This window comes from Vulpes vulpes, chromosome 10, assembly GCF_048418805.1.
Source record: "Vulpes vulpes isolate BD-2025 chromosome 10, VulVul3, whole genome shotgun sequence".
Classification (NCBI taxonomy): Eukaryota; Metazoa; Chordata; class Mammalia; order Carnivora; family Canidae; genus Vulpes; species Vulpes vulpes.
The window spans coordinates 20,636,737-20,660,460 of NC_132789.1; the positions used below are offsets into that span (position 1 = coordinate 20,636,737).

The 23,724-nt window shown below is 51.5% G+C and overlaps 1 protein-coding gene and 1 long non-coding RNA gene across 7 annotated transcripts in view; one reads left to right on the forward strand and one right to left on the reverse strand.

The window, feature by feature from the left end:
- The window catches only part of KIAA1671 (KIAA1671 ortholog), a 201,523-nt gene that overhangs the window by 172,430 nt on the left and 5,369 nt on the right, over positions 1-23,724 (forward strand). For all 6 annotated transcript variants that reach the window (XM_072725194.1, XM_072725193.1, XM_026002955.2 and 3 more), the window contains 6 exons: positions 8,311-8,429; positions 11,728-11,983; positions 14,794-14,968; positions 17,304-17,431; positions 18,828-18,961; positions 22,421-22,503. In XM_072725194.1, coding sequence (XP_072581295.1) covers positions 8,311-8,429; positions 11,728-11,983; positions 14,794-14,968; positions 17,304-17,431; positions 18,828-18,961; positions 22,421-22,499 — 891 coding nt within the window. In that variant the 3' untranslated portion in view covers positions 22,500-22,503. The remainder of the gene's footprint in view (positions 1-8,310; positions 8,430-11,727; positions 11,984-14,793; positions 14,969-17,303; positions 17,432-18,827; positions 18,962-22,420; positions 22,504-23,724) is intronic.
- On the reverse strand, positions 11,977-17,306 carry LOC140594299 (uncharacterized). The gene is made up of 3 exons (XR_011995040.1): positions 17,085-17,306; positions 13,749-13,832; positions 11,977-12,259 (listed from the first exon to the last, which is right to left on the reverse strand). It is a non-coding gene; the product is annotated as an uncharacterized lncRNA (long non-coding RNA).

Here is a 23,724-nt window from a genome sequence, read left to right on the forward strand (position 1 = left end):
CCTGGGTCAGGGAATGGAGTCTGGCAACAGGGGTGTCTCTGTGGGCGGAGCCTAGAGCCACAGTCCAGGTGGGACCCCCAGGCCCGGTACACATCGTCCCCCACTACTGGGTCACTCTTGCCGTGTGTCTCTCTGTGTTTCTCAGCCGTGGTTCTGTTCCCTCGGTTTCCTTTGCTCTCTCTGTGCTGCGGCTCTCTCTGCTTCTGTGTGCCTCTCTGTCCTTTGCTCTCTCTACCCTCCCTCCTTCACCCCAAGCTTGCCACCAACCTCAGAGATGACCTCAAGACCTTCCTGCCCCACTGAGTGATGCCTATGGAAGGTCCCCAACAGATTGCGACCAGGTGACTGGCCCACGCCCTGAGCTAGGCCCCTACCCAGGCCACCATGGCGTGGCCACAGCTGGCCATACCAGGCCACACCTGGCCACACCTGGCCATACCTGCCCTGTTCTTGAAGCCCACGAGAGGGGTCAGTAACTGGTACGGGACCATCGGACCAACTGTCCATGGGAGGTGCCTCCCCCCCACATTGGGGAGGGGCAGGGGAAGGCTGGCGTGGGCTGCAGCCCGAGGTGGCATTGTGGGCTGCAAGGAGTCCACAGGGAGGGGGCGCTATGGGAGGTTTCGCTGGCAGCACTGGGCGTGTTCTGAGGGCCCTGCCCGGGCCTGCTCCCCCTCCAGTTCCTTCTGACCAGTCTGCCTTACCTTTCCTGCCCTTCCCTCTCCTCTCCTCCCCATCCCTCCTTCTTTGTCCTCCCTTCCTTGTGATTGACTGAGTGCTCACTAAGTGCCAGGTGCTGCAAATAAGCACTGTGAATCCAAACGTGAGAAAATGCAGGTCATCCCGTCAGGGAGATTTTTTTTTGTCCTGGGACAAACAGGTGTCCCACAAATAATGCAAGTGGTGAGAATCACCAGCCAGGGGCAGGCCTCGGAGGGAGAAGACCTGGGCTAGAGGAGCCGCCCCAGGAGCCTGAGCTTATGCCATGGCACCTGGCCAGGCATAGGGGTATCCCGGGCAGAGGGAAGAGCACACGGTTGCAGGCCTATGGTGTGCAGGTGCACTCTGGGTTTGGGTGTCCCTGTGGCTCAAGGGGACAGGTGGTGACGATGAGCAGACCAGGCAAGGAGAGTGGGTGCTGGATCTTGGGGTTCAGAACAGGCTGCAGTAAGATGGACAGTGCTCTTACAAAAAGAGCCTGGACTGGAGGGTACAGAGTGGATGTGACAAACTGGAGGACCCAGCCCATCCTTGACTGGCCACCCCCTTCTTCTCCCCATCCTGAGGCTGAGACCCCATGATGGGTGCCACTAGAGATGGACTGTAGTGGCAGGCACAAGACAGGGAGTTGTGACACCTGGGAGCCAGGCCTGGCCAGGCCTTCCTCCCTGTCTCCAGACCTTGGTTTTCTCATCTGTAAAGTGATCATGGAGGACCAGGCAAGCTCTCCATGTCAAGCCAGAGCCAGGATATGCAGCATGAGCTTTGGCCATCAAACAAACCCAGGTTCAAATCCCAGCTCCACCACACCTTGTAACTGCATGACTTTGGGCATGTCAGGTTGCCTCTCTGGGCCTCAGTCTCCTCCCCCATAAAATGGGTCTGTGGCATTCTTACCGAATAGGGTTGTTTGGGACCATCAGATGGCAAAATGAAGGGCACATCACCCACACTCAGGAGTGTTAGCCCTCGATATTATTGTTACTGTTATTTCTCAGTCATTGTGCAAGAGTGGCCTTAGCATGAGAGAGGAGGGTGCTGCAGGCCCTCAGAGGCAGAGCGGGAGCAGGTGTCACCCAGCCAGCCCCACCCCCCAGCACAGCTGAGCGTGTAGAGTTGCAGAAGGGGGAGGGGATGCGCATCTTGAATTGCTCAGAACTGCTCTGTCAGCCTTGGGCCGTGGAGCCCCGTCCTGACTCTGGGTTCTTTCCTAGGCAGATGTGTCAGACACCCCAGAATATATGCAAGTGCCGTATTTTCTCTTTTCCCTGCCCCCTCCCTAACTACATTACCTTTTCTGGTTAAGAAGCTCGCACCTACTCACTGCAAAAAAAAAAAAAAAAAGGTTATTTTTGGAAACACCCTCCTTCAACAAATATTTATTCAACAACTGCCATAAGCAAGGCACCGTTCTAAGTGCTGGGGTATAGCATTGGAGGGAACAGTTCCAATTTTCTTGTAGCTGTGAGTCCAAAGGGTATAGGTCAGAGATCAGCAAGCTGCCTGTGGCCAAATCCAGCCAGCTACCTGTTTTGTAAATAAAGTTTTATTAGAACACTGCCATACACACTCTCATACTGTCTGTAACCCGCAGAGTTGAGTAGTAGGGCAGAGATTGAATGGCCCACAGAGCCCCAAATATTTACTATCTGAACCTGGGTAGAAAAAGTTGGCTGGGTTCTGATACAGATTAATAAGTAAAGATTTCTGATTAATTCTTTATTCATGGTGCAGACAATATGATAGAACTGGAGGTGTGATTTAATTAATTTTTAAAAGATTTTATTTATTTGTTCATGAGAGACACAGAGAGAGGCAGAGACACAGGCAGAGGGAGAAGCAGGCTCCCTATGGGGAGCCCGACGTGGGACTCCATCCCAGGACCCCAGGATCACCCCTGAGCCAAAGGCAGATGCTCAACCACTGAGCCACCCAGATGCCCCTGATTTAATTAATTTTATTGATTGTATTGTCTAATTATATGGGATATGAAACCAGAAGTTTGAATACTACACAAAGTCATCATCAGTAATAGCCCATTACTCCCACAGACAGTACCACTGTAACGATTTGCTGGGGGTGAGGAGGACCTTCCAGAGGTCTTCCTTTGCTTATACTCATTATACATTTATGTGTTTGTTTTTACAAAACATCATAACACATGCTGTTTTATTACCTTTTTTCCCCCACATTTGCTAGTATAAGACGGCTATCTTTTTCTAACAGCAAATATTCTTGCTGAACCTCATTTTCCTTGGCTGTTTATTCCGTTGTGTGGATATACCATGTTGTATTTCACCGATCCCCTTCTTACTGGGCATGTAGGTTATTTCCAGTATGTCCAGTATTTTGCAATGAGATTTCCAGTATTTTGCAATATTTGCTCTCCTGCAGGGAGCATCTGTGTTCAGAGATCTTGGCAAGTGTGTCTAATGATTTTCTTGAGATAAAGTTCTGGAACCAGAATTGCTGAGTGAGGGTTATTCACGTTTTAAATCCGAGGATGTGTGTTGTGGCATGTTTAAACACACCCCTTAAAAGCGTGTGTAAGCCTGGTCTTCCCAGCACGGCTGTTAAGAAGTTATGCGTTACGGGCTCTGGGCTGATGCAGTCATCTCTGCCTGTAGGACAAGAGCCCAACGTTGTCACCCATCCGAGGCTTGGAGGTTGGTGAGCAACTAGTCAGAGCAAGTGGTTTTTAGACGTGCCAAATTTTTGAAGTTTTCAAGAGCATTTACATGTACGTTTCCCCGTTGTAATGTACACTTCCTCCTCCGAGCCCTCAGAGCATCATGAGAAAGGTGGGGGCAGGTGGATGTTGGGGACTGAGACATGTGCCAGGCCAGGGACGCTGCCTCCCGGTGGTGCCCCAGCACTGCCTCTCCCTCAGCAATTCCTGTCTGTGTGCCTCAGCTTCTCATCTGAAAACAGCCAACTGAGTGGACTCCAGAGTCCTCGCTTTAAATGACAAGATTTGATTAATCCTCATGTGACAGATGACAACTGAAATGTGGGTGTGGGTGTGGGCATTGGGTGGATATCCATCGGGGCGCCCATCAGAAGAGATGGGGGGTGCTCCCTGGGATGGGTGCCTCTTGGTCATTAGTTTGTCGTGTGTGTGTGTGTGTGTGCAGACCACCTGGTTGGTATCTCCTCGCCTGCACATAGTGTTGGTTTTTGTAGCAGCTTCTGAGGCAGAATGGAATTTGAAGAATCCTGCCTTAAAGCTGATTATAAATCTGACTTTTAGAAAATTTTTAGAAGAGTTTCAGGGCCTTTTGGTGGTTGAGCTTTGCTCCCTTGTAACCCTGGGAGCAAAGCTCAAGCTTTGCTTGATTTGAAGTAGTGCCAGGGTCTGCCAGAGGGAGGAGGCATGAATAATTTGCAGTGCACACAAGGTTACCAAGATACTCACCGGAAAAAAGCGCTGGTAAATGGCTTGCTTTCCTAAGCCTTATTTACAGGATGAATTCCCTTAGATAATCCTAACGCCCGATGACTCCAAACTTGGGGGTCTGTGTTAAAAGAGTAGTGAACTGTGATGGCATTCAACCAAATACCTAACACCTACTCTGTCCAGAGACTGAGGAACAGAGAGGTTAAGTGACCTGCCCAAGGTCACACAGCTACTAGTAATGAATCCAGACAGTCTAGCTCCAGAAACAGTACTCATCCAAGGGAGACTGAAAAGAAACAGGTCAATTATAATTATTATATTGTGGGAAGTTCTATGGCAGTGCCATCCACCAGAACTTTCTGCAGTGATGAAAATGTTCTGTCTCTGTGCTGTTCAATATGGTAGCCACATGGAGCCCTTGAAATGTGGGTAATGCCACTGAGGGACTGAATTCTTTGCTTGCTTGCTTGCTTGCTTGCTTGTTTATTTATTTATTTGTTTATTTAAAAGATTTTATTTATTCTTGAGAGACACACACAGAGAGACACAGGCAGAGGGAGAAGCAGGCTCCATGCAGGGAGCCCAATGCAGGACTCGGTCTCAGGACCCCAGGATCACGCCCTGAGCTGAAAGCAGGCGTCAAACCGCTGAGCCACCCGGGGATCCCCCTGTATTTTTAAATTTGACCAAATTTAAATTTAAATAGGCATATGTGACTAGCAGCTAGTACTGGCTAGTATTGAATAGCACAGATATAGAGACTTGAGATCTAGCATATGGTTCAGAGAAGGCTTCCTGGAAGAAGAGCCATCAAAGTTGAAATCTGAAGGCTGTGGTGGCAGCAGGAGGTGGCGGCTGCTCCAGCAGGTCTGGAGATGAGAGAAAGCGAGTGGCCTGGGGCACATGAGGGTGGCACAGCAGGTGGGAGGGCCTGGGAGGGGCAGGGATGGAGAGGAAGAACCCCATTAATGAAGGTCCCAGAAGCCATTTTTAAGGTGCTTGGACTTTACCCTGAGGGATGTGGGCTATTAAAGAGCTTTGGCAGGGATCCTGCAGGACCCCAATTCTGGTTTTGGGAAGTGTCATGGGAGGAGCTGGAGATAAAGGAGGCAAAGAAAAAGAAAAAAAAAGAGGCAGAGAGACCCTGGAGCTGCCAGAGGCTGAACAGAATGTTCTGGAAGGAGACTTTAAAGGAGTGGGAGTTGATTCGATGCAGGGGTGAAGGGGAGAGGAGTCAGGGGTGCCATCTTTGGGAATCCCAAGTCTGGCATGAGGCAGTAGAGGGAGGAGGCATGCATCCCTGCCTGTGGGGATTCCACATCCCTGAGCTAGAATCCTGACCCTCTGCAGCAGGGCCCACAGGCAGGGATGGATGAGAACCTACCAGTTGTGGCTGACCCCATTAATACCCCACCCCACTTCCCTTGCCTGTAGACTATCCAGAGGAGTTCAGAGAGCAATTCCCCACCTCCCGCCCTGATTCCACCCTCGGCATCCTCTGGGACCTTGCCCTTCTGATCCCCAAAGGCCCACCTGGACCTCCCTGCCTCCATCCCCGAGCACTGAAAGGGGGAGAGCTAAGAAAATGGTTTTGATCTCCTGGCTCCTAAGATTTATGGTTTCCAGAAATTATCTGTGGAGTCACTTGGCCAGGCCACAGAGCTGGAGCAGAGTGGAGGCAGCAAGCATTACCCTCCCCCAGAGCTGTGACCCAGGACTGGCACCCATGTGCCTCTCACTGAGCTGAGCGTACAGGGGTGCACAAGCCCCTCATCCAGCTTGCAGCCATCTGCAAAGCACTCAGGACAGCAGACCCACTAGAAGGAACCCTTAAGATCCAACCTCTGGTTTCTGAATCTGACCCAGGTAGGGGATTAAGTTAGGGAATGCCTGATTCTATGATACCTTTGAAAAACAGTGAGCAGCTGGGAACGTGCTTGGATGACCACTTCCATTCCTGGGTTCCAGGGAGAATTCTGTTCAGGGTGCAGGGCTTCTGAGAAGGTCAGGTGATTTTTCAAGGCAAAAACATCCAAAGTTTCCCCGAGTGGTGACTGACTTCATCCCTAAAGCGTGCATAGAGCCACCCCCACATGCCGCCCGTGGGCTTAGAGATTGGGCGGACTGTCCCAAGTCTGGCTTGCTCATCAGAAGCCAGAGCCTTAAAAATATGCCACCCCTTGACCTGATGATTATATACTTAAGAATTTCTCCTGTGGGAATAATCACAGTGATGTGTCACTTTAGCCTCAAGGATGTTCGTCATGTTGTTGATTATAACAGTGAAAAACATTTAGCAACCTGAATGCCCAGCACTTGGGAATTGATTAAATGAACGTGCTGAGTCCATCCAGTGGGATCTTCTTCAGCCATTAAGGATGAGGCTATGGTTGAAGTGACCCAGGGAAAATTCTGAGCAGAGTGTTGTCCATGGGTGACGGGTATTTTTTAAAGTGTTATTCTTTGTGCATTTCTATAACTTTTAAATGTTTTACAACAAACATGTATTATTTTGGTGATGAGCAAAAGCATTCTGCAGGCAGTGGCATTGGGTTTTTCAGACATTAGCTGTTATCAGGGTCTCCAAGTGTGGCCACTTAGCAGAGGGTTTTATTCTGAATTCACGTCCTTGCATATACCCCTCCTACAACATCCCCTTGAGCATCATGGGGTACACAAGTATCCCCAAATGGTGAGAGGAAGAGAATGGGGAAGGAGATGGGCATTGATTGGGGATCTCCTGAGTGCCAGGCCCTGTACTAGGAGCTGTCACGTGGGTCCTCTCATTGGCATCCATGCCCTGAGGGTGGCCACTGTTTCCTCACTAGATCCTTGTGTCTCCTCTGTGCCCCAGAGAGGGAGGTGAAAACCCCGAGGTCATACAGCTAAGTATTTCCCCAGGCGTGCATTCATTCCCCTGGACCCTATATGCTTGTTCTGCCAAGGATGGTTTCATAGAAGCTGTGCAAAGGTGTGGACAAAGGTGCTAGAACATCCCGACCTTGAAGCCTGCATCAGCTAGGTTACAGAATCTCAGGGGTTGGGTCTGTGCTGTGGCCCCCCTCCCCACCCCGCCACCCAGTTCCCTGGTGCCTGGCACATAATAGGTGCTCAGTAAATTTCTGTGCAATCAATAACTTCTATGTCGAACTTTACCTTGTACAACAGTGAGTCCAGGGTAGGCAGGAAGAGTTCAGCAGGAGGAGAGATCACTGTGGGTTGCCATGGCTTTGACGAAGAAGGTGGATGGGAAGAGGGAGGGGTGCAAGCAAAATCGCAGAGGCTGGGATGTGTGAGGCTTGTGTGGGACCTAGTGAGGAGGTCAGAGAGGGTGGGAGGGGAGGGTTTGTTTGGGATGGGGCGGGAGATGAACTGGAGAGGATATTTGGGGCTCAATTGCAAGGGGTGTTGGATTTCCGCTGGAGGACTATAGGGAGCCATCGAAGGTGGTTGGGCAGGGAATGGGTGTTTAATTTGCCAAAGTGAACAAGGTGGGGAAGCCAGCAGTTAATTCATTTAATGGAGCTCCGTGGCTGCCCACTGCGTGCCAGCACTCCTTCAAGTGCCCCAGCCAAGGGCAGAAGCATCAACTGAGCAAGGGTGATAACTGAGGGACCCAGGCTGCCTGGGGTGCAGTACCCAAGCCTCCTGCCTGGGCTTGTAATAGGGATGGCCGTGGGACTTCAGCGAGGTGGTGCGCAAACAGCTTGGTTGACGCTGGGCACAGTGAACTGCTCCACGGGTGCTGTGTCGGAAGCACGGTGGTGGTGGGAACCCGGGGACGGGGAACAGCTGAGGGAGTGTGCTAACCAGGTAGACAAGTCCTGAGAGATAGAAGATGGAGAGAAGATCGTCCAGTCTGTGGTGCCAGGCGGAGAGAGGGGTCCTGAGGATGGGCAGCACGGTGCCCTGCAGGGGAAGGTGCAGGGGAAGGTGATGCCTTCATCCCAGTCTGCTTGCCTGTAGCACTGATGGTCCTGTCTCGGGCAGATTGGGACAGTTGACCACCGTAATGCCCACCCCGGACATTTGGACCCATGTCTGAGCACGGGTAGGGACCTGGGGTAGGTTTGAGTCGGGGGCGGGGAGTGGGTTTGAACTGGGGGCGATGCCATGTGATCTGCGTCAGCAGGGACCAGGTTCCAAGCATTTTTCCCTGATCAATGTCTCTCCCCTCTGGCTTGTCTCTGCAGGACCAGCTGAAGCAGTGTTTCTCCAGGAGGCCCCCTGAGGCCAAGGACACCGACACCCTCGTGCAGGAAGCCGACAGCCAGTATGGGACATGGACAGACCAGCGCCAGAGTGGGGAGAGGTAGGGCAGGCAGGGCTCCCGGCTGCATGCGCAGGGCGCTTGGATGGAAGGCAGTGTGACCCACGTGCCCCACCACTTCTATATTACTAGAACCCATGTTGTCTGTAAGCATAGGAATAACCCATTCTTGTTGTAAAAAAAACATTTGTATAAAAAGCATAAAAAATTATTTTTAAATGATATAAATGAAATGTCCAGAGTAGGTAAATCCATAGAGACACAAAGTAGATGAGTTGCCAGGGGCTGGGGGTGGGTAGGTAGTGGCGGGGGGTGACCGATTCGTAAGTACCAGGATTCCTTTGGGGAAGATGTTCTAGAATGACCTGATGGTGATGGTTGCACCACACCAAATGTTCTAAATGTCGCTGATGGTAAACTTTATGTTATGTGTATTTTACAAGGAAAAAAGTGACAAAGAAAATGAAAACCACCTGTAGTCCCAGCACACAGATCATTCACGAAAGCATGAATGCGTTCCGTTAGATGTCCGTCTAGACTTGTCTTCAGGATGTCTGTGTGTGTTTGCAGATGTAGGAGTGCATGACACATGCTGCTGTATAAACTATGTCTTGCATGTAATGTCACCACAGTTAAGGCTTATAGGGCCCTCAGGTGTCTGATTAGGACTATGGCAGAAGCCTTGAGGTTTATCAAGTCCAGCCTAGATCCAGGAGACAAGCAGCTCTGGATTCCAGCTCCACCCTAGCTGCCGATGGGACTCTGGGTAAATCGGTGATGCTCTCCAGATTCGACGTTCCACCTCCATAGGAAGGAAATGATGCTTATAAGAACAGCCGGGGTTTACTGAGCACACGTGCCAAGCACTGTTATCAGCTCGTAAACATGTTAGCACTGAATCCTGCAGAGGTGAAGGCTGGGGCACCCCACCACATGGGGTTGTTGGGAGGGGAACCTGTGTGGCAGTTAGCATATTTCCTGGCACATAGTAGGAGCACCTATTCATTGCACCTGTTCGTTGTTTTATTTTTTATTTTTATTTTTTTTGTTCTGTTTGTTTGTTTGTTTGTTTGTTTTTGTTCGTTGTTTTAAAACTACAGTTTTTCTTGTACCCCTTGGGCGGGACCAAGCACAGTAGTGGCTTTGTGGACACCTGGGGTCTACACTGCTGTGTTCTCAGCAGCTCATGTCTTCCCTAGCTGAGGCTCCACTAACAGGGTCACATGGCCACGTGACCGTGGTCAGGGTCCCATGGTCTTTTGAAGTCAGAGTGACCTGGCTCGACTCTGGAATGGCCCCCTGCCAGCCTACCCCCCACCCCCACCCCCAGGCCCTAGTTCTTGTGACTCAGTTTCCTTACCTGTGGGTGGCCTGCCCAGGGATCAGATGGACACAGCCCCCGTCTCCCACCTGCCTTTCCCTGCCTCTCCCAGCCAGGCGTGGTCACAACCCTTCACTGGGTTATGGCTCACAGCCCACGATGTTAAAGTCGGGGGGAGGTGGATGGAATTGAAAATGGGTACGAGGGATCCCTGGGTGGCTCAACGGTTTGGCGCCTGCCTTTGGCCCAGGGCAGGATCCTGGAGTCCCGGGATCGAGTCCCGCTCGGGCTCCCTGGGTGGAGCCTGCTTCTCCCTCCTCCTGTGTCTCTGCCTCTCTCTCTCTCTCTCTCTCTCTCTCTCTCTCTCTCTCTCTGTGCCTCTCCTGAATAAATAAATACAATTAAAAAAAAAAAAGTCACTAGACTTCACTTAGATTTCCTGCACGAGCCCTGTGGACTGTGAGTCTGAAGCCAGGGTCTGCCCCCCCACCCCCGTCCTGGGCCTCCAGGGCCCCGTGGCCCCCCAGCTGGCCTTTGGGCCCTGGGCCTCGCGGGTGGGCGCGCAGGTGGGCGCCCCCTTCTGTTCCCGGGAGGCACTGCCGCGCCCCCTCCCCGGCCCCGAGTCCAGCCGGCCCCTGTCCCCAGCGCGGGGCAGCAGCGCCATCTGCTGCCCGTTTGGTGGTATTTCCCTCAAGTCTGGGCGGGAGGCGGGGGATTTGCTTCAGATGCACCCCACACCCCCACATCCTGGCTGTTCCCAGTAATAAAACCATCCCAGGGCCTGCAGAGCGTGGACGTGCTCGGTCAGTGAAGCACCTGTACACGCTCCGCTCAGGGGTGCAGCTCGGGCGGCCTCCAGGGCCCCCTTCTGTCAGGGAGATAGTGTCTGGGTGCCCCCCCCCACGCCCTTCTGCAGGGGTGGCTCCCCCTTGCTCTTAACTTTGATGTCTTTTTATGGGGAGGGGGCTTGTTAATTTAATGACTGAATCTATTTATGAATTTCTGTCCTATGTGGTTCCAGTTATCCAAGCTATACACTTAAATCCATTGCCGTGGGAGGAAATTCCAGAAGTAGGAGAGAGTCAAGGGCAGGGATGCTGGAGTCAGTTCTGGGCCCCCCCCCACCCCGGGCAAGCTGAGTCACATCTCTGTGCCTTGGTTTCCTCGTCTTTAGCGAGGTTAATATTTAGTTTCCTGGGGCTGATCCTACCTGGTAGCATCCTCGTGGCTATAGTAGGATCATAGGGCGAGCCTCGCAGGACTGGGGAGAGGACTCAGTGACGGTGTGCAGCAGTGCCTGGCACGTAGTAAGTGCTCAGTAAATCTTGACTGAGTGCATGCACGAGTGGGTGGAGCCGGGCAGATTACCCTGCCTCCTGCTCTGCCACAGGCCACTGCCGCTGGCTTTTTGATCGACATCAGCGCAGTCCAACAGAAATACAACTCGAGCCGCAGATGTGAGATGTGGGTGACTTAAGATGTTCCAGTAGCCACCTCAAAAGAGTAAAAACAAAACAGGTGAAATTAATCTTAACACCTTAATTTCAGTAACAATATTTTATTGAATCCAGATCTGAAATATTATCATTTCCACATGCAATCAGTATTTTACATTCTCTCTCTCTCTCTCTCTTTCTCTCTCTCTTTCCCTCCCTCCCTCCCTCCCTCCCTCCCTCCCTCTCTCTCTCTCTCTCTCCACCCCCAATGTTGGGAATCCATTGTGGGCTTTATACTCTGGGCTTGCCCCTACCGCCTGGCGAGGGCTCAGTAGCCACATGTGACCAGTGGCCCCCACTCCTGCCCAGTGTGGGACAAGACTGACCCCTCCCCTTCCACACCTGTCCAGGTGTTCTGGAGGCACCGTGAACAGCGCCAGGCGGTGCCCAGGAAGGTTATCCTATGGGGATGTTCTGCGTCCCCTAAAGCACACCCTGAACCTGCATCCTGCCACCTCCACTAGAAATTCAGTCGTGTGCAACCACCTGCACAATTATGTCTCCCTTCCTTCCTTTCTGCTAGTTTGGCTCCCGAGTCCCCGTCCCCGGACAGCAGTGCCACGTCAGCGCGGAAGCAGCTGCCCAGCAGCCGCTTGTCCTCACTGTCCTCCCAGACAGAGGCCACCTCAGCTGGGGACCAGCTCAGCTGCTCCAGGGACCAGCGAAGCACCAGCATAGACCGATCCAGCACCGATTTGGAATCCACCGATGGGATGGAGGGACTGCCCCCACCTGACGCCTGCCCCGCGAAGAGGGTGGACGACTTCTCCTTCATTGATGTAAGTCGGTCATTGGGAGCATGTGTCGGCAAGACTCATTTCTTCTTAAAGGGATGCTCTGGCGTCTCCCAGGGAATTGCCCCTCTCAGGGGTAGAATCTGTGTGCCAGGGACCCCTGGGGTGGGGTGCAGAGGGAACCATCTTCAAGATGGGACTGTTGTCTGCGTGTAGCTTGGACCTGCCACACGCCAGCTGTGTGTCTTGGTGCAAATGTCTTCACCTCTCTGAGCCTTGGCTTTCTCATCCACTGACCACCAGCACAATGGGCTCTACGACCTCAAATATAATCACATCTGGTCAAATTAAAACTGATCCTAGCTCCCACCTGTTAGGTAAGCAGGAAGTCTAGCTTCTCATCCCTGGGGTGGGGAGACAGGGGTGCTGCCTGAGGTTTGCAATTCCAGGCATGCAGAGTCTGGAGTTCTGCTCAGCCCAGTTCTGCTAGGTGTTCTCACCCAGGTCTTGCTTGGTGGCATGTGTCTCTAATGCCAGTGGACCCAAGTTTCTCTGTAAATGGGTAGTGACAGCTCCAGGAAGGGGGACCATTCAGGCATAGATAGCCCGCATGTGGGTCCCCAGGGGCAGCCCCCAGAACTCAGCTCTTCTAGGTCCCAAGCAGAGCCAGCCTCCAGGATGCCAGCCACCCAGGCCCAAAGGCATCCTGCTCTAGCCCCTTTCAGACCAGTACCTGTCCTCCCTCCTCTCACAAGAGCCCCACCCACAGGGGTCAGGTACATTTTTCTTTTCAATCCTTGCAGTCCCGTTATTCTCCTTCCCTGACAGTAGGGCTACCCCTCACTCAAACTCCCGTGGATGCATCATCTAAATGGTGCAAAATCTAAAAGCAACCCGTTCTCCTGGCAGTTAAGCCTCGTGCCCACACTCTTGGGGATAGCTACCCAGATTCCCTCCAGAAGGAACACCACTGCTTTGTGGGAAGGGGCTTCCTCTGGATCCTCACAGGGGATTCCCCCTTCTAGGTGTGATCAGGGTCTCTTGCTGGCATCTCTTAATAAAGGCAGAGATGGGGAAAGACACAGTGCAGTCTCCCTTGGGCAACCCCACTGTCTAAACATGGACGTGGTGTGGGTGGTAAGGATTCAATTAGGTGATGTGTTCAGGTATTCAATCAACAAACATTTATGGAGCTCAAGCTATGTCCCAAGCTTTGCTGTAGCTTGTGTGCTTGTGTGATGTCACCATGCCAGGGCACAACCTACTGGACTGACCTTCTAGAACACTAAGCAGTTCTTTCTCAGTGTCCATATAAATATCAACAGCGGTGGCAACAGCCACCGGTCTCTGAGTGCTGGTCCCTGGACTGCTCACATGCCAGTAACCCCAGGAGGCAAAAGTCCTGCCCCATTTTGCAGATTAGAGAACTAACGCGGCCATTGTGTGACTCAAATGCGAGTGCCCCAAGTACTGGCTGCTTATTTATCACGTACTGAGGTCTAGGTACACTGTCCACCACAACTCAGGGCTCCCGTGAGGGCTGTTTGGAGGCTGAGAGGGGAGGTGAGGCACCAAGGCATCGAGGCCCTGCCCCAGCCCTGGGGAAGCAAACCAGTTGCCCCTCAAACCAGCTCCTCCTCGGGGTAGCTTTTCCGCACTCTCTCTGAGTCTGAAAACCTGCATCTGTCTTGCTGCCTCTCCCCCCAGCCCAATCAGGTCCCCCACTGGCCACCATTGTGCCCAGTTTGAGAAGCAGCTGCAGGAACATTGGCTCCCTCCTCCCACCCCCAGTGTGGTGTCTGCCACTCACCAGCTGTGGGAAATGACTCACTGAAATTAGCCCGTCATCGCTCCTTTAGAAGGCCTTGGGTGACGGAATTTCTCCAAAGCAGACCTGAGAGGGAGGAACCGACACTTCAGGCGAGCACAGGAGCCGGCCAGCAACAGCTCCTTGCCTGAGTGAGCCTTTCTCAGACACCATCTGAAACCAGAACTCTCCATCCCTGGCCTCACTGAATTCTCTCAACCACTGTGGGTGGCAGATACTACTATGATCCCCTTTTTACAAAGAGGGGCACCTGGGAGCGTTTGTAAACTCTGCCGCTTGAGGTCACACAGCTAGGATTTGAACTGCGCGGGATTTGAACACAGAGCTCTGAGTTCTTTGCCACCACGCCCCCGGGGTGACCACCAGGCTGGTGGCTGTCGTACCTCCTTGCTGGGCCCCCCTGGGTGGTCTGCATCCCGGGCACCTTTCACCGTGGAAGGTGATAAGCTTGGAAAGCATTACGGACCTTCTACACTTCTGCTCGGTGTGGATGCTTGTAGACAAATGCTTGGTGCAAGTACTTTGCCCTGCACCCTCCACCTGCACCCTGAAGTATTGTGGGTGATGAGGGGAGGACGCACCCAGGATGCCTCAGCTCCCAGGCCCTGTGTGAGTAAGGTTCCTGCAAGGATTTAGCTAGATGATGTATTCGGTCATTCATTCAGCAAGCAAACAAACACTGATTGGGCTCCTGCTGTACACCGAGCGCTAATCTAGTGTACATGCTCCTCTGCTGTCACCAGGAGGAGAAAGGCATTTTCATCACATCCACTATGTGGCTGGCACTGTGCTAGGGCACTTGAGGTTCGTGTGATTAGTGTAACCAGCCTATGTGGTATGGCTTGCAGAGAAATTTAGGCTTACGGTGTTTAGGTGACAATAAAAATGTGCAAATGCTAGCCCGCGTGCCAGCTAAACAGCATCCCCTGTGTCAGGGAAGCTAAGCACATGGGCCACAGACAGTGGCCTCAATTCACATTTCCCTTTGCTTTGCCCCCTCCTGCCCTCCTCCCCGCCGTTCCCACAGCAAACCTCTGTCCTGGACTCAAGTGCCCTCAAGACCCGGGTGCAGCTCAGCAAGCGAAGCCGCCGCCGGGCTCCTATCTCCCACTCCCTCCGGCGCAGCCGTGTTAGCGAGTCGGAGAGCCGGTCTCCTCTGGAGGAGGAGGCCGACAACGCGTGGATGTTCAAGGACTCAACAGGTATGCCACGCCCTCCCTTCTCCATGGACACCACGCTGAACCGCAGGACGGATTTGGGTTAGAGACAGAACTTCCTCCTTTGTGGGCTGTAGGATAGTAGAACTCAAGTGACGTGGGAAACTGTGCTCTCTGGTTCTGCGGACCTTATTAGAAACTGGGTCAGGATCATATAGTCTTTGGGGCTCCTTGGGTTGCCAGGGACAGAGATACAACTTAATAGATTTTTTACCACTTCTGCCTTTACCCTTACTAAATTTACTCACACTTCCTTGAGGTCTGTTTGCCGGTCTGGGCCAGATCCTTGAGTTGAAAGATCAGGTTTATTTATCATTGGCCTCTTTTGTTTCCAATCAATTATTTAAGGCTATGCATTTTCCTCTAAGGACTTCTTTGGCTGAGTCTTAGGGCAAAACCTGAACTGAATCTCAAAGAGCCCATAGGCATCAGCCAGGGAAGGGTATTCCAGACAGAACAGTGGATCAGAGGGGCAGAGGTTCGGGAAGAACGTGTGTGTGTGTGTGTGTGTGTGTGTGTGTGTGTGTGTGTGTGGCAGGGGCCTCTGTAAGTGGTTTGGGAATAGCAGGGATCATGCCGGAAACATAGGCAGAGGCCAGTGCATGGACAGTCATGATTCCTTGCTAAGGAGTTTGACATCGTTTGTAGATAGGGAACCACAGAGGAGTGTTAAGAAGCAGAATTGGGGCACCTGGGTGGCTCAGTGGTTGAGCATCTGCCCTTGGCTCAGGTTATGATCCTGGGGTCTTCGGATCGAGTCCCGCATTGGGCTTGCTGCAGGGAGCCTGCTTCTCCCGCTGCTTTTGTCTCTGCCTCTCTCTGTGTGTCTCTCATGAATAAATAAATAAAATCTTTAAAAAAAAAAAAAGCTGCAGAATCTCCTCTTGTAATGGAAACCATAGCAGGTGACCTCCTTGCTCTACACATATGCAGCAGTTAGTCCCTCAAACCGTTGTGGGGCCTTTGTTCACTTGGGGTTTGCCCACAGCAACCAGTGGGACGTCAGGCCAGGCTTCAAGCTGAGTGAGGGGTGACGTTTCTGAAGAAATGCTTGGAGGGTCCTCCCTCCCTCTCCTACCTCATGTTTATTATCATCATCATTATTTTTTTTTAATTTTATTCATTCATCTGATAAAGAGAGCACAAGTAGGGGGAGCAGCAGAGGGAGAGGGAGAAGCAGGCTCTCTGCTGAGCAGGGAGCCTGACGTGGGACTCAATCCCAGGACCCTGGAATCATGACCTGAGCCATCCAGGGCCCCCCTCATGTTTGTTCTTAAAGGAAGTGTTTAAATGCCTTGAGTGAGACCTCTCTGCATGCTTTCTACGTTTTCTGAGCCAGATTCCACTGAGCTGCCTGGGGCAAGTAAAAACCAGTGTAGGTGGGATCCTCGGGTGGCTCAGTGGTTTAGCGCCTGCCTTTGGCCCAGGGTGTGATCCTGGAGTCCCAGGATCGAGTCCCGCATCAGGCTCCCTGCAGGGAGCCTGCTTCTCCCTCTGCCTGTGTCTCTGCCTCTGTCTCTGTGTCTCTCATGAATAATAAATGAATAAAATCTTAAAAAAAAAAAAAAAACAGCGTAGTGACAGAGGCACACCGTACCCCCAGCTGGAACATGTCAGCAGCCCTCTGGTTCCCAGCAGCCTTGAGGAACCAGCCTGGGGCTGGGGAAGGCCTGGGGGTCCGCTTTCTGACCACCCCCGCCCCATTCCCTGCACAGCCTAGGGGGTCCAGAGGAGGAGGCCTTGCCTGGTTCCTCCCCGTCCATCCCCATTCCCTCCCCCTGCTCCCCACTGCACCCAAGCCCATGTCAGGGCCTCCGGGAGGCTGGAACCCCTCACCCCTCACGCCTCATGGACAAATGGTCCATGTCTCTAGAGTGTCTCCTATGAGGCTGGAGCATGGCGATGGGGTTAAGTCCCCATAAAGGGGGCTCTGGTGAAGAGAAGTGGCTTCCTGGTCCAGCCCTGGGCAGACCTTCCATGAGACACACGAAACCCCCCTTCTGAGACCACGAGCTCCCCCTTCTGAGACCACGAACCCCCTGCATGGCTGGCTTAAAGCATTTTTGCCTCCTTCCCCCCGCCAAAGACTTGCTTCTCTTACCCTGACTGGGAAGGAGCCAGGAGCCAGGAGGTGGGTGTGTCTGTGCCTTCTTCTCCCAGGAGAACACCTGTCATGCCGCATCATCTGCGATGAGAAACCTGTTTGTAAAATGGGCCAGTGATCACTTCCGGGCGGGGCTGGCGCGAGGACTGCAGGAGGGACTGTGCAGAGGACCCGCTGGCTGTCAGTGACTTCAGTGCTGTCTTTTCTTTGCCACAGAAGAGAAATCTCCCAGGAGGGAAGAGTCAGATGAGGAGGAGGAGAAGCCCTCCAGGGCTGAGAGGACGCCCAGCAGCCATCTGCAGAGGATGCCTGTGTTTCCAGGCATGGACCCGGCTGTCCTAAAGGTACCAGCCTTTGCACCCAGACCTATCCTCAACCTTGGCAGCAGAAGGAACAGGCCCCATTGTTTCCTTCCCTCCCCTCCCCCCCACTCCCGTCCCCTCCTTTTCCCCTTATTTCCTTCCTTCCTTCCTTCCTTCCTCTCCATTTTTGAAACAGTTTGACTCAAGAAGTTCCAAAAATAGTGCAGGGGATTTGCATGCCTCGCCCCAGCAATACCTCACATGGCCACAGTACCTGTCATGTTTTGCAAGTATAAAAAAATCAGTGAGCAGTAGATGCACGCTTGTCCCTGTGGCTGATTTGATAGGCCTTCCAAATGCGAATGTCTTGCAGCCACTGTGCTAGACTGGGGGGTGGGGGGTGGGGGTTCCTGCCTTTCATTTCCAGCATGGAGACAGATGATCTGTCACATGGCAGCCTAACACAGCAGGCAGCGAAGACCCTTGGCTCCCATGTGGATGCCCCGTGTAACCCCCAAGGCCAGTTCTTGGGTTCCTGGACACAGCTTGGATCCACCACACACTGTCCAGAGGAGGCTCTTGCGATTCGTGTGCTGTGGTTAGCACGCGTTCCCCAAGCCTAGTGGCAGCCACACCTGCTCCGGTTAGTCTCGGCCATGGGCAATGCTCAGCAGTTGGGAACAATCAGGGGAGGCGGCTGCCAGGCTCGTTCTTGGGGGACCGAGGGTGAATCCCAGGTCTTGAAGATTGCTTGACCTTTCACTGTTAGGCTTCTCCTCTGTAAAATGGGGAAAACCAGCCTCTACCTCAAGCTAATGTGCATCAGACGTATTAGGCCCGGTAGAGTCCAAATGGTGGGTGCTTAGCGCACAGAGCCCTCAGGCGGGTGATGGCGATGGGGGCTGTCCCGCGTCGCCTCGGAGACAGCTGCCACCTGCCACCAGCACCTCCCTGGGCCTCAAGGGAACTCTATGCACACCATACTGTCATCCCAGCCCCAACCATGTCCTCCAAAAATGGGGGGAGACCCGCTGCCTTTTTCCTTTGGGAACGTAATACTCAGAACCTTGCTTCATTCCTGTGGACACAGGACCAAGGAGCTTAGCAGGGCTGAATGTCATCTGCAAGATGGGGCCGTAAGCGCCATGTCGGGGTTCTTGGGGAACATCCTGTCCTGAGAACACACAAATGGTGGCTTTTCCATTGAGGATGACATGATTGTGTGGGGTTTTGGTGGTGCTTCTTTGATCCTTGTGGCCACGGGTGGCCATGGAGGCTACACGCTTGGCCTCTGATTTCTCTTAGCCTCCAAGGTCAAACAGCATCTCCCCTGCCCTGGGATTTCCTGCCTGGGTCCATTCAGTTGCTGGAGGGCCATCAGATGGGACCCCTCCACAGACCACAGGTGGTTACAGACTCGGTTCTCTTCTCTCTCCAGGCTCAGCTGCACAAGAGGCCAGAGGTCGACAGTCCCAGCGACACCCCAGGCTGGGCCCCCCAGCCCAAGACCCCCAAGTCCCCCTTCCAGCTGGGCAGTCGTGTGCTGCCCTCCAGCATGGAGAAAGACGAGAGGTGAGGGGTCCTAGGGATGAGCACCCCCCACCCCCAGACTCAGGATGCAATGCTGGGAAGTGCTTGCCGGGGTCTTAGAGCCGAATGCAAGGGGATTTTCAACTATTATTTTCTCCTCTAGCAGCAGAACTTTGTTCACGTTAAACTTTGGGCAGCCTGATACCTAAAATCACACCATGGTGGGGGAAGAGGACCAGGAATCAGGCCGGCTGGCCTCTCATTTACCCTCTTCCCTCCACGCCCCACATGGAAATCCAGAGCTGTGTTGTGGGAAGACTACTAACCTAGTCCAGCCCTCTCCAGACTGATTGGGAAACTAAGGCATCCTCTCTCCTTTTGCCCTCTGGGGAAGGGCCTTTGTCTCAGGTGAATCAGAGAGACCCAGGAAGATGGATAAAAGGGCACAGCCAGGGTGAATGAGATCCATGAATTCAGCTGCCCTGCACAGAGCCACTGGCCCTATCCCAGGCTGGGCCAGCATGACACAGAGATGAACGCAGCACAGCACCTGCCTCCTCCCACCCAGGGGGCTCCCAGACCAGGTGCTTAGGCAGCTGGGGGTAGAGGTTACAGAGCACAGCTCTAAAATCACACACATCACGCAACCCAGGCTCCATCTCAGCAGTGCGGCTTAGGAGCTTCATGGCCATGGAGTCACTTTGCCTCTCTGAGCCTCAGTCTCCTTATCTGTAAAATGGATTGGGTCATCATTCTAACCTTCCAGAGCAATCATGAGGATGAAATGAGGAAGCGTGTGCAGAGCCCTTTGCCCTGGTGCTGACTTACAGACGTGCTCACTACAGGATAGTGGGATTCTGGAGTGCCTGGGGGGGTCAGTCTACTTGAGTGTCTGACTCTTGATTTCAGCTCAGGCCATGATCTCAGGGTTGTGAGATCAAGCTCCCACATCATGCTCTGCACTGGGCATAGAGCCTACCTAAGATTCTCTCTCTCCCTCTGCCTCTGGCTCTTCCCCACAATTTCCTCTCTCCTTCCCCAAAAAGGATAGTGGGATTCTTATCACAATTTAACACATAAAAGTTAGGGATTATTCACACTAGTGTAATGTTATAAGTGTTGCAATAGAGCAGCAAGCTATAGCCCACAGGCCAAATTCAGCCCGCTGTCTGTTTTTGTAAATAAAGCTTTATTGTCACACAAGCACTCATTCCTCTCTGTGTCATCTAGGGCTGTTCTTCCATTACAGCTGAAGAGATGACTAGTTTTAGCAGACACCTCATGACCCACAAAGTCAAAACTACTTACTATCTGGCTCTTTATCTGACCCCTGTGATAGAGGAAGGGCTCCTAACCCAGACTTGAGGAAGAAAAATGCAGAAAAAAGGCTTCCAAGAGAAGGAATTTCCTGAATTGAGTCAAGATAGACAAAAAAAAAAAAAAAAAGGCAGCATGAGGAGGTCCCAGGCTGAAGTCACAGCACGTGCAAAGGTCTGGAGTCCCATTAGTACGGGGAGCTATAGCCAGTGCATTTAATCAGAGAACAGAGTGAGTTGTAGCAAGAAAAGGATAAGAGATTGAGAGAGAAACAAGGTCACAGTTGAGATGGTATCTCTCATGCTCTGGGGACACCAGAATTGCAGGGCTGCTCTGGAGTCAGCTGAAGGCTCCAGCATTTCTCCAGGGCTGGGGAAGCCCCCTGACCAGGGTCTCGAAAGCACCTCTGGAGGCCTGGTCTGGTGCCTCTGCCATCAGGTGACACTTGCCTGGGGGACCCCAGAGTCTTGTCTGCCCAAAGGACCTCTCCTTCCTTGCATACTCCTCATCCCACCCCAGCTAGATGAGCGAGTTCCCTGAGACCTTTCAGGCCTTGGGGTCAGGAGCTTTCTCTGAGGTCAACACAGGTCCGATCTTGTGAGTGCTATGTTTAATTATAAAACTAGTATATGCTCACCATACTAGACCACCAGTGTGACGTTGGGGCATCTCTCCTGTCATTTTAAGTCTTAAAATGTAGTTGAGGGGATCCCTGGGTGGCTCAGCAGTTTAGCTCCTGCCTTCAGCCCAGGGCGTGATCCTGGAGTCCCGGGATCGAGTCCCATGTCAGGCTCCTTGCATGGAGCCTGCTTCTCCCTCTGCCTGTGTCTCTGCCTGTCTCTCTGTATGTCTCTCATGAATAAATAAATAAAATCTTTAAAATAAAATGTAGTTGAGATTACGATTATATATAGTTTCTTTTCCTGTTACATATTTCATATGGTCATTTTCCCAAAGCCATTAAACATCTTCATAAAAATGATATTTTTTTTTCAAAGAATGATGACTTTATGGCTTTTGTTAAAATGGTGTGTTCTCACTACAAGCGATTCTGAGAATACAGGAAAGTACATGAAGAAAGTAAAAAATAAAATAGAAGTGTCACCACTGAGGTGGTGCCGGCTCAAATGTATTCACTTTGAGAGAATTCACTGACCTGTGCACAGGTCACAGGTTTGAATGGTTTGAGTACTTTTCTGGATGTGTGTTCTTCAATTTAAAGAAGCTAAAACAAATCTTACCCACCCCCCATCCCCCGCAAACAATCATGTTTCATTATTTGGTGAATATAAGGCATCTATCGGTGTCTTATGGGTATTGCATTAGACACTGTTTTCCAAAGAAACAGAACCAATAGGATGTATATATACATGTACACAAACAGAGCAGGGGGAGGGAGGGAGGGAGGGAAGGAGGAAGGGAAGAGGAGAGAGAGAGAGGGAGGGAGAGAAAGAGAGAGATGTTGAGAAACAGAGAAAGAGAGAGAGATTGAAATTTATTTTAAGGAATTGGCTCACATGATTATGGGTACCACCAAGTCCCAAATCTGCATGGCACTCTGTTAGGCTAGAGACTCAAGGAAGAACCAGTGTTGTAGTTTGAGTCACAAAAGCAGTCTATTATCAAAATTCTCTCTTCTTCTGGGGAGGTCAGTCTTTTCCTATTAAGGTCTTCAACTGATTAGATGAGGCCCACCCATAATACCGAGGGTAATCTGCTTTACTCAAAGTCTACTGATTTAAATATTAATTTCATCTTAAAAAATACCTTCACAGCACCATCTAGAATAATGTTTAGCTAAATATCTAGGTGCCGTGGCCTAGCCAAGTTGACACATACAATTGACCATCAGAGGCATTTACATGGGTAGAGAGCAATAAGGATGGAGACGTGCCTGGGTGACAAATGGATAGACGGAAATAAATTCTTGTGTCAACGTGACTTCACAGCTGCCATTATTTCATAGAATGGTGATTTACTTACCATTCCTTGTTGTTGGGTGCTTTGTTTAATTCCTGTATCTTGCTCATCAATCACAATAACATAGGTAACTTCACCGCCTGTACGTGCCCAGCTCAGCAGCACCTGGGTGCTATGGGTGCAGGGTCGGCTTCCTCCCAGCCCTGCCTGCAAGGAGTCCTAAGTCTGGCACACACTTGACTGTGTCTGGCTTTGTGGTTTCAGGTCGGAAGAGCCCTCTCCCCAGTGGTTAAAGGAGCTAAAATCCAAGAAGAGACAAAGCCTGTATGAGAACCAAGCTTGAGCAGGTATGAGGGGAGGGCGTGGTGGAGAACCTGGGGAGAGCCTGCAGTCCAAGGAGTGGAGATCCTGGACTGGGAGTCAAAGGGTTAGAGTCTCGAGGTGTTGCACTCTAGGAGAGAGAAGAGAAAATGGGTGCAAGTGTCCTGGGTTCCTCTAAAGGGAGCAGTGAGGATCTGTTTTCTCTTAGGGGAAAAAAACCCAGGTGGACAGCCTGGTCGAGGAGCCAGATAACCTAGGCTCTGGGCTCATGCACTTCTCTCTGCATCTCAAAACCCTTTTATAAAGTGGAAAGGCAGGACATCAGAGGTTAGCTTAATCTGAAATGTCTCCAGTTTTTACCTTCATATACCACCGGTATAATTAAAAATTATTTTGAACAAAAAAGATTTAAAAAGTGAGATTATTAAATATGCCCTGGTGTAGGTCCCACATGACTTCACATCTCGAACTTCAGGCTCTCAGTAAAATGGGGTAACAGCGCCCATGTCACCGAGTGGTCCCCAGAGCTCACTGAGGATGCACTAAAGTGCTGGTGGTCAGTCCTAGGTGTAAGAGCACTCGCTTCCTGCTCCGTAAAAAGTTGGCTCTGATGTGAGTAGCACAGGAGACCCACCAGCGCATTACCCAGAAAACACTGACAACAAAGCATTTTCAGGTCCTCCTTAGTGGCAAAACCTGACCTGCATGGATGTCTGTACTTTACACTGCAGGTATATTATGGGGGTGTTACATATTATGTATGTATATGTGTCACATAATGTATATTTATGCATATATGCGTGTATATATGTGTATATAATAACCTCTCCCCCACCCACCCAATTTCTAAATCCCAAGTAAATCTGCACTCAAGGATTTGGGATAAGGAATCTGACCCTGTGTTTATTTTGTGTTTAGCGCTATACATGTAATATTTCAGTTAACCTTCCAGCAGTACACCTGAGGAAACAGGCTGGAGTCCTAACCTGACCTTCAACCTCATGTTTATTCAACTTAATCTGGCCACCTGCCCACTGTCCTCATCCCACTTCTAAAAATAAAAAAATAAAAATAAAAAAAAAAAGAAAGAAGAAAGAGAAAGAAGGAAATAAAGAAAAAGGGACACTTGGATGGCACAATGGTTGAGCATTGCACAGGGAGCCTGCTTCTCCCTCTGCCTGTGTCTCTGCCTCTCTCTGTGTGTCTCTCATGAATAAATAAACAAAAAATCTTTTTAAATTTTTTAA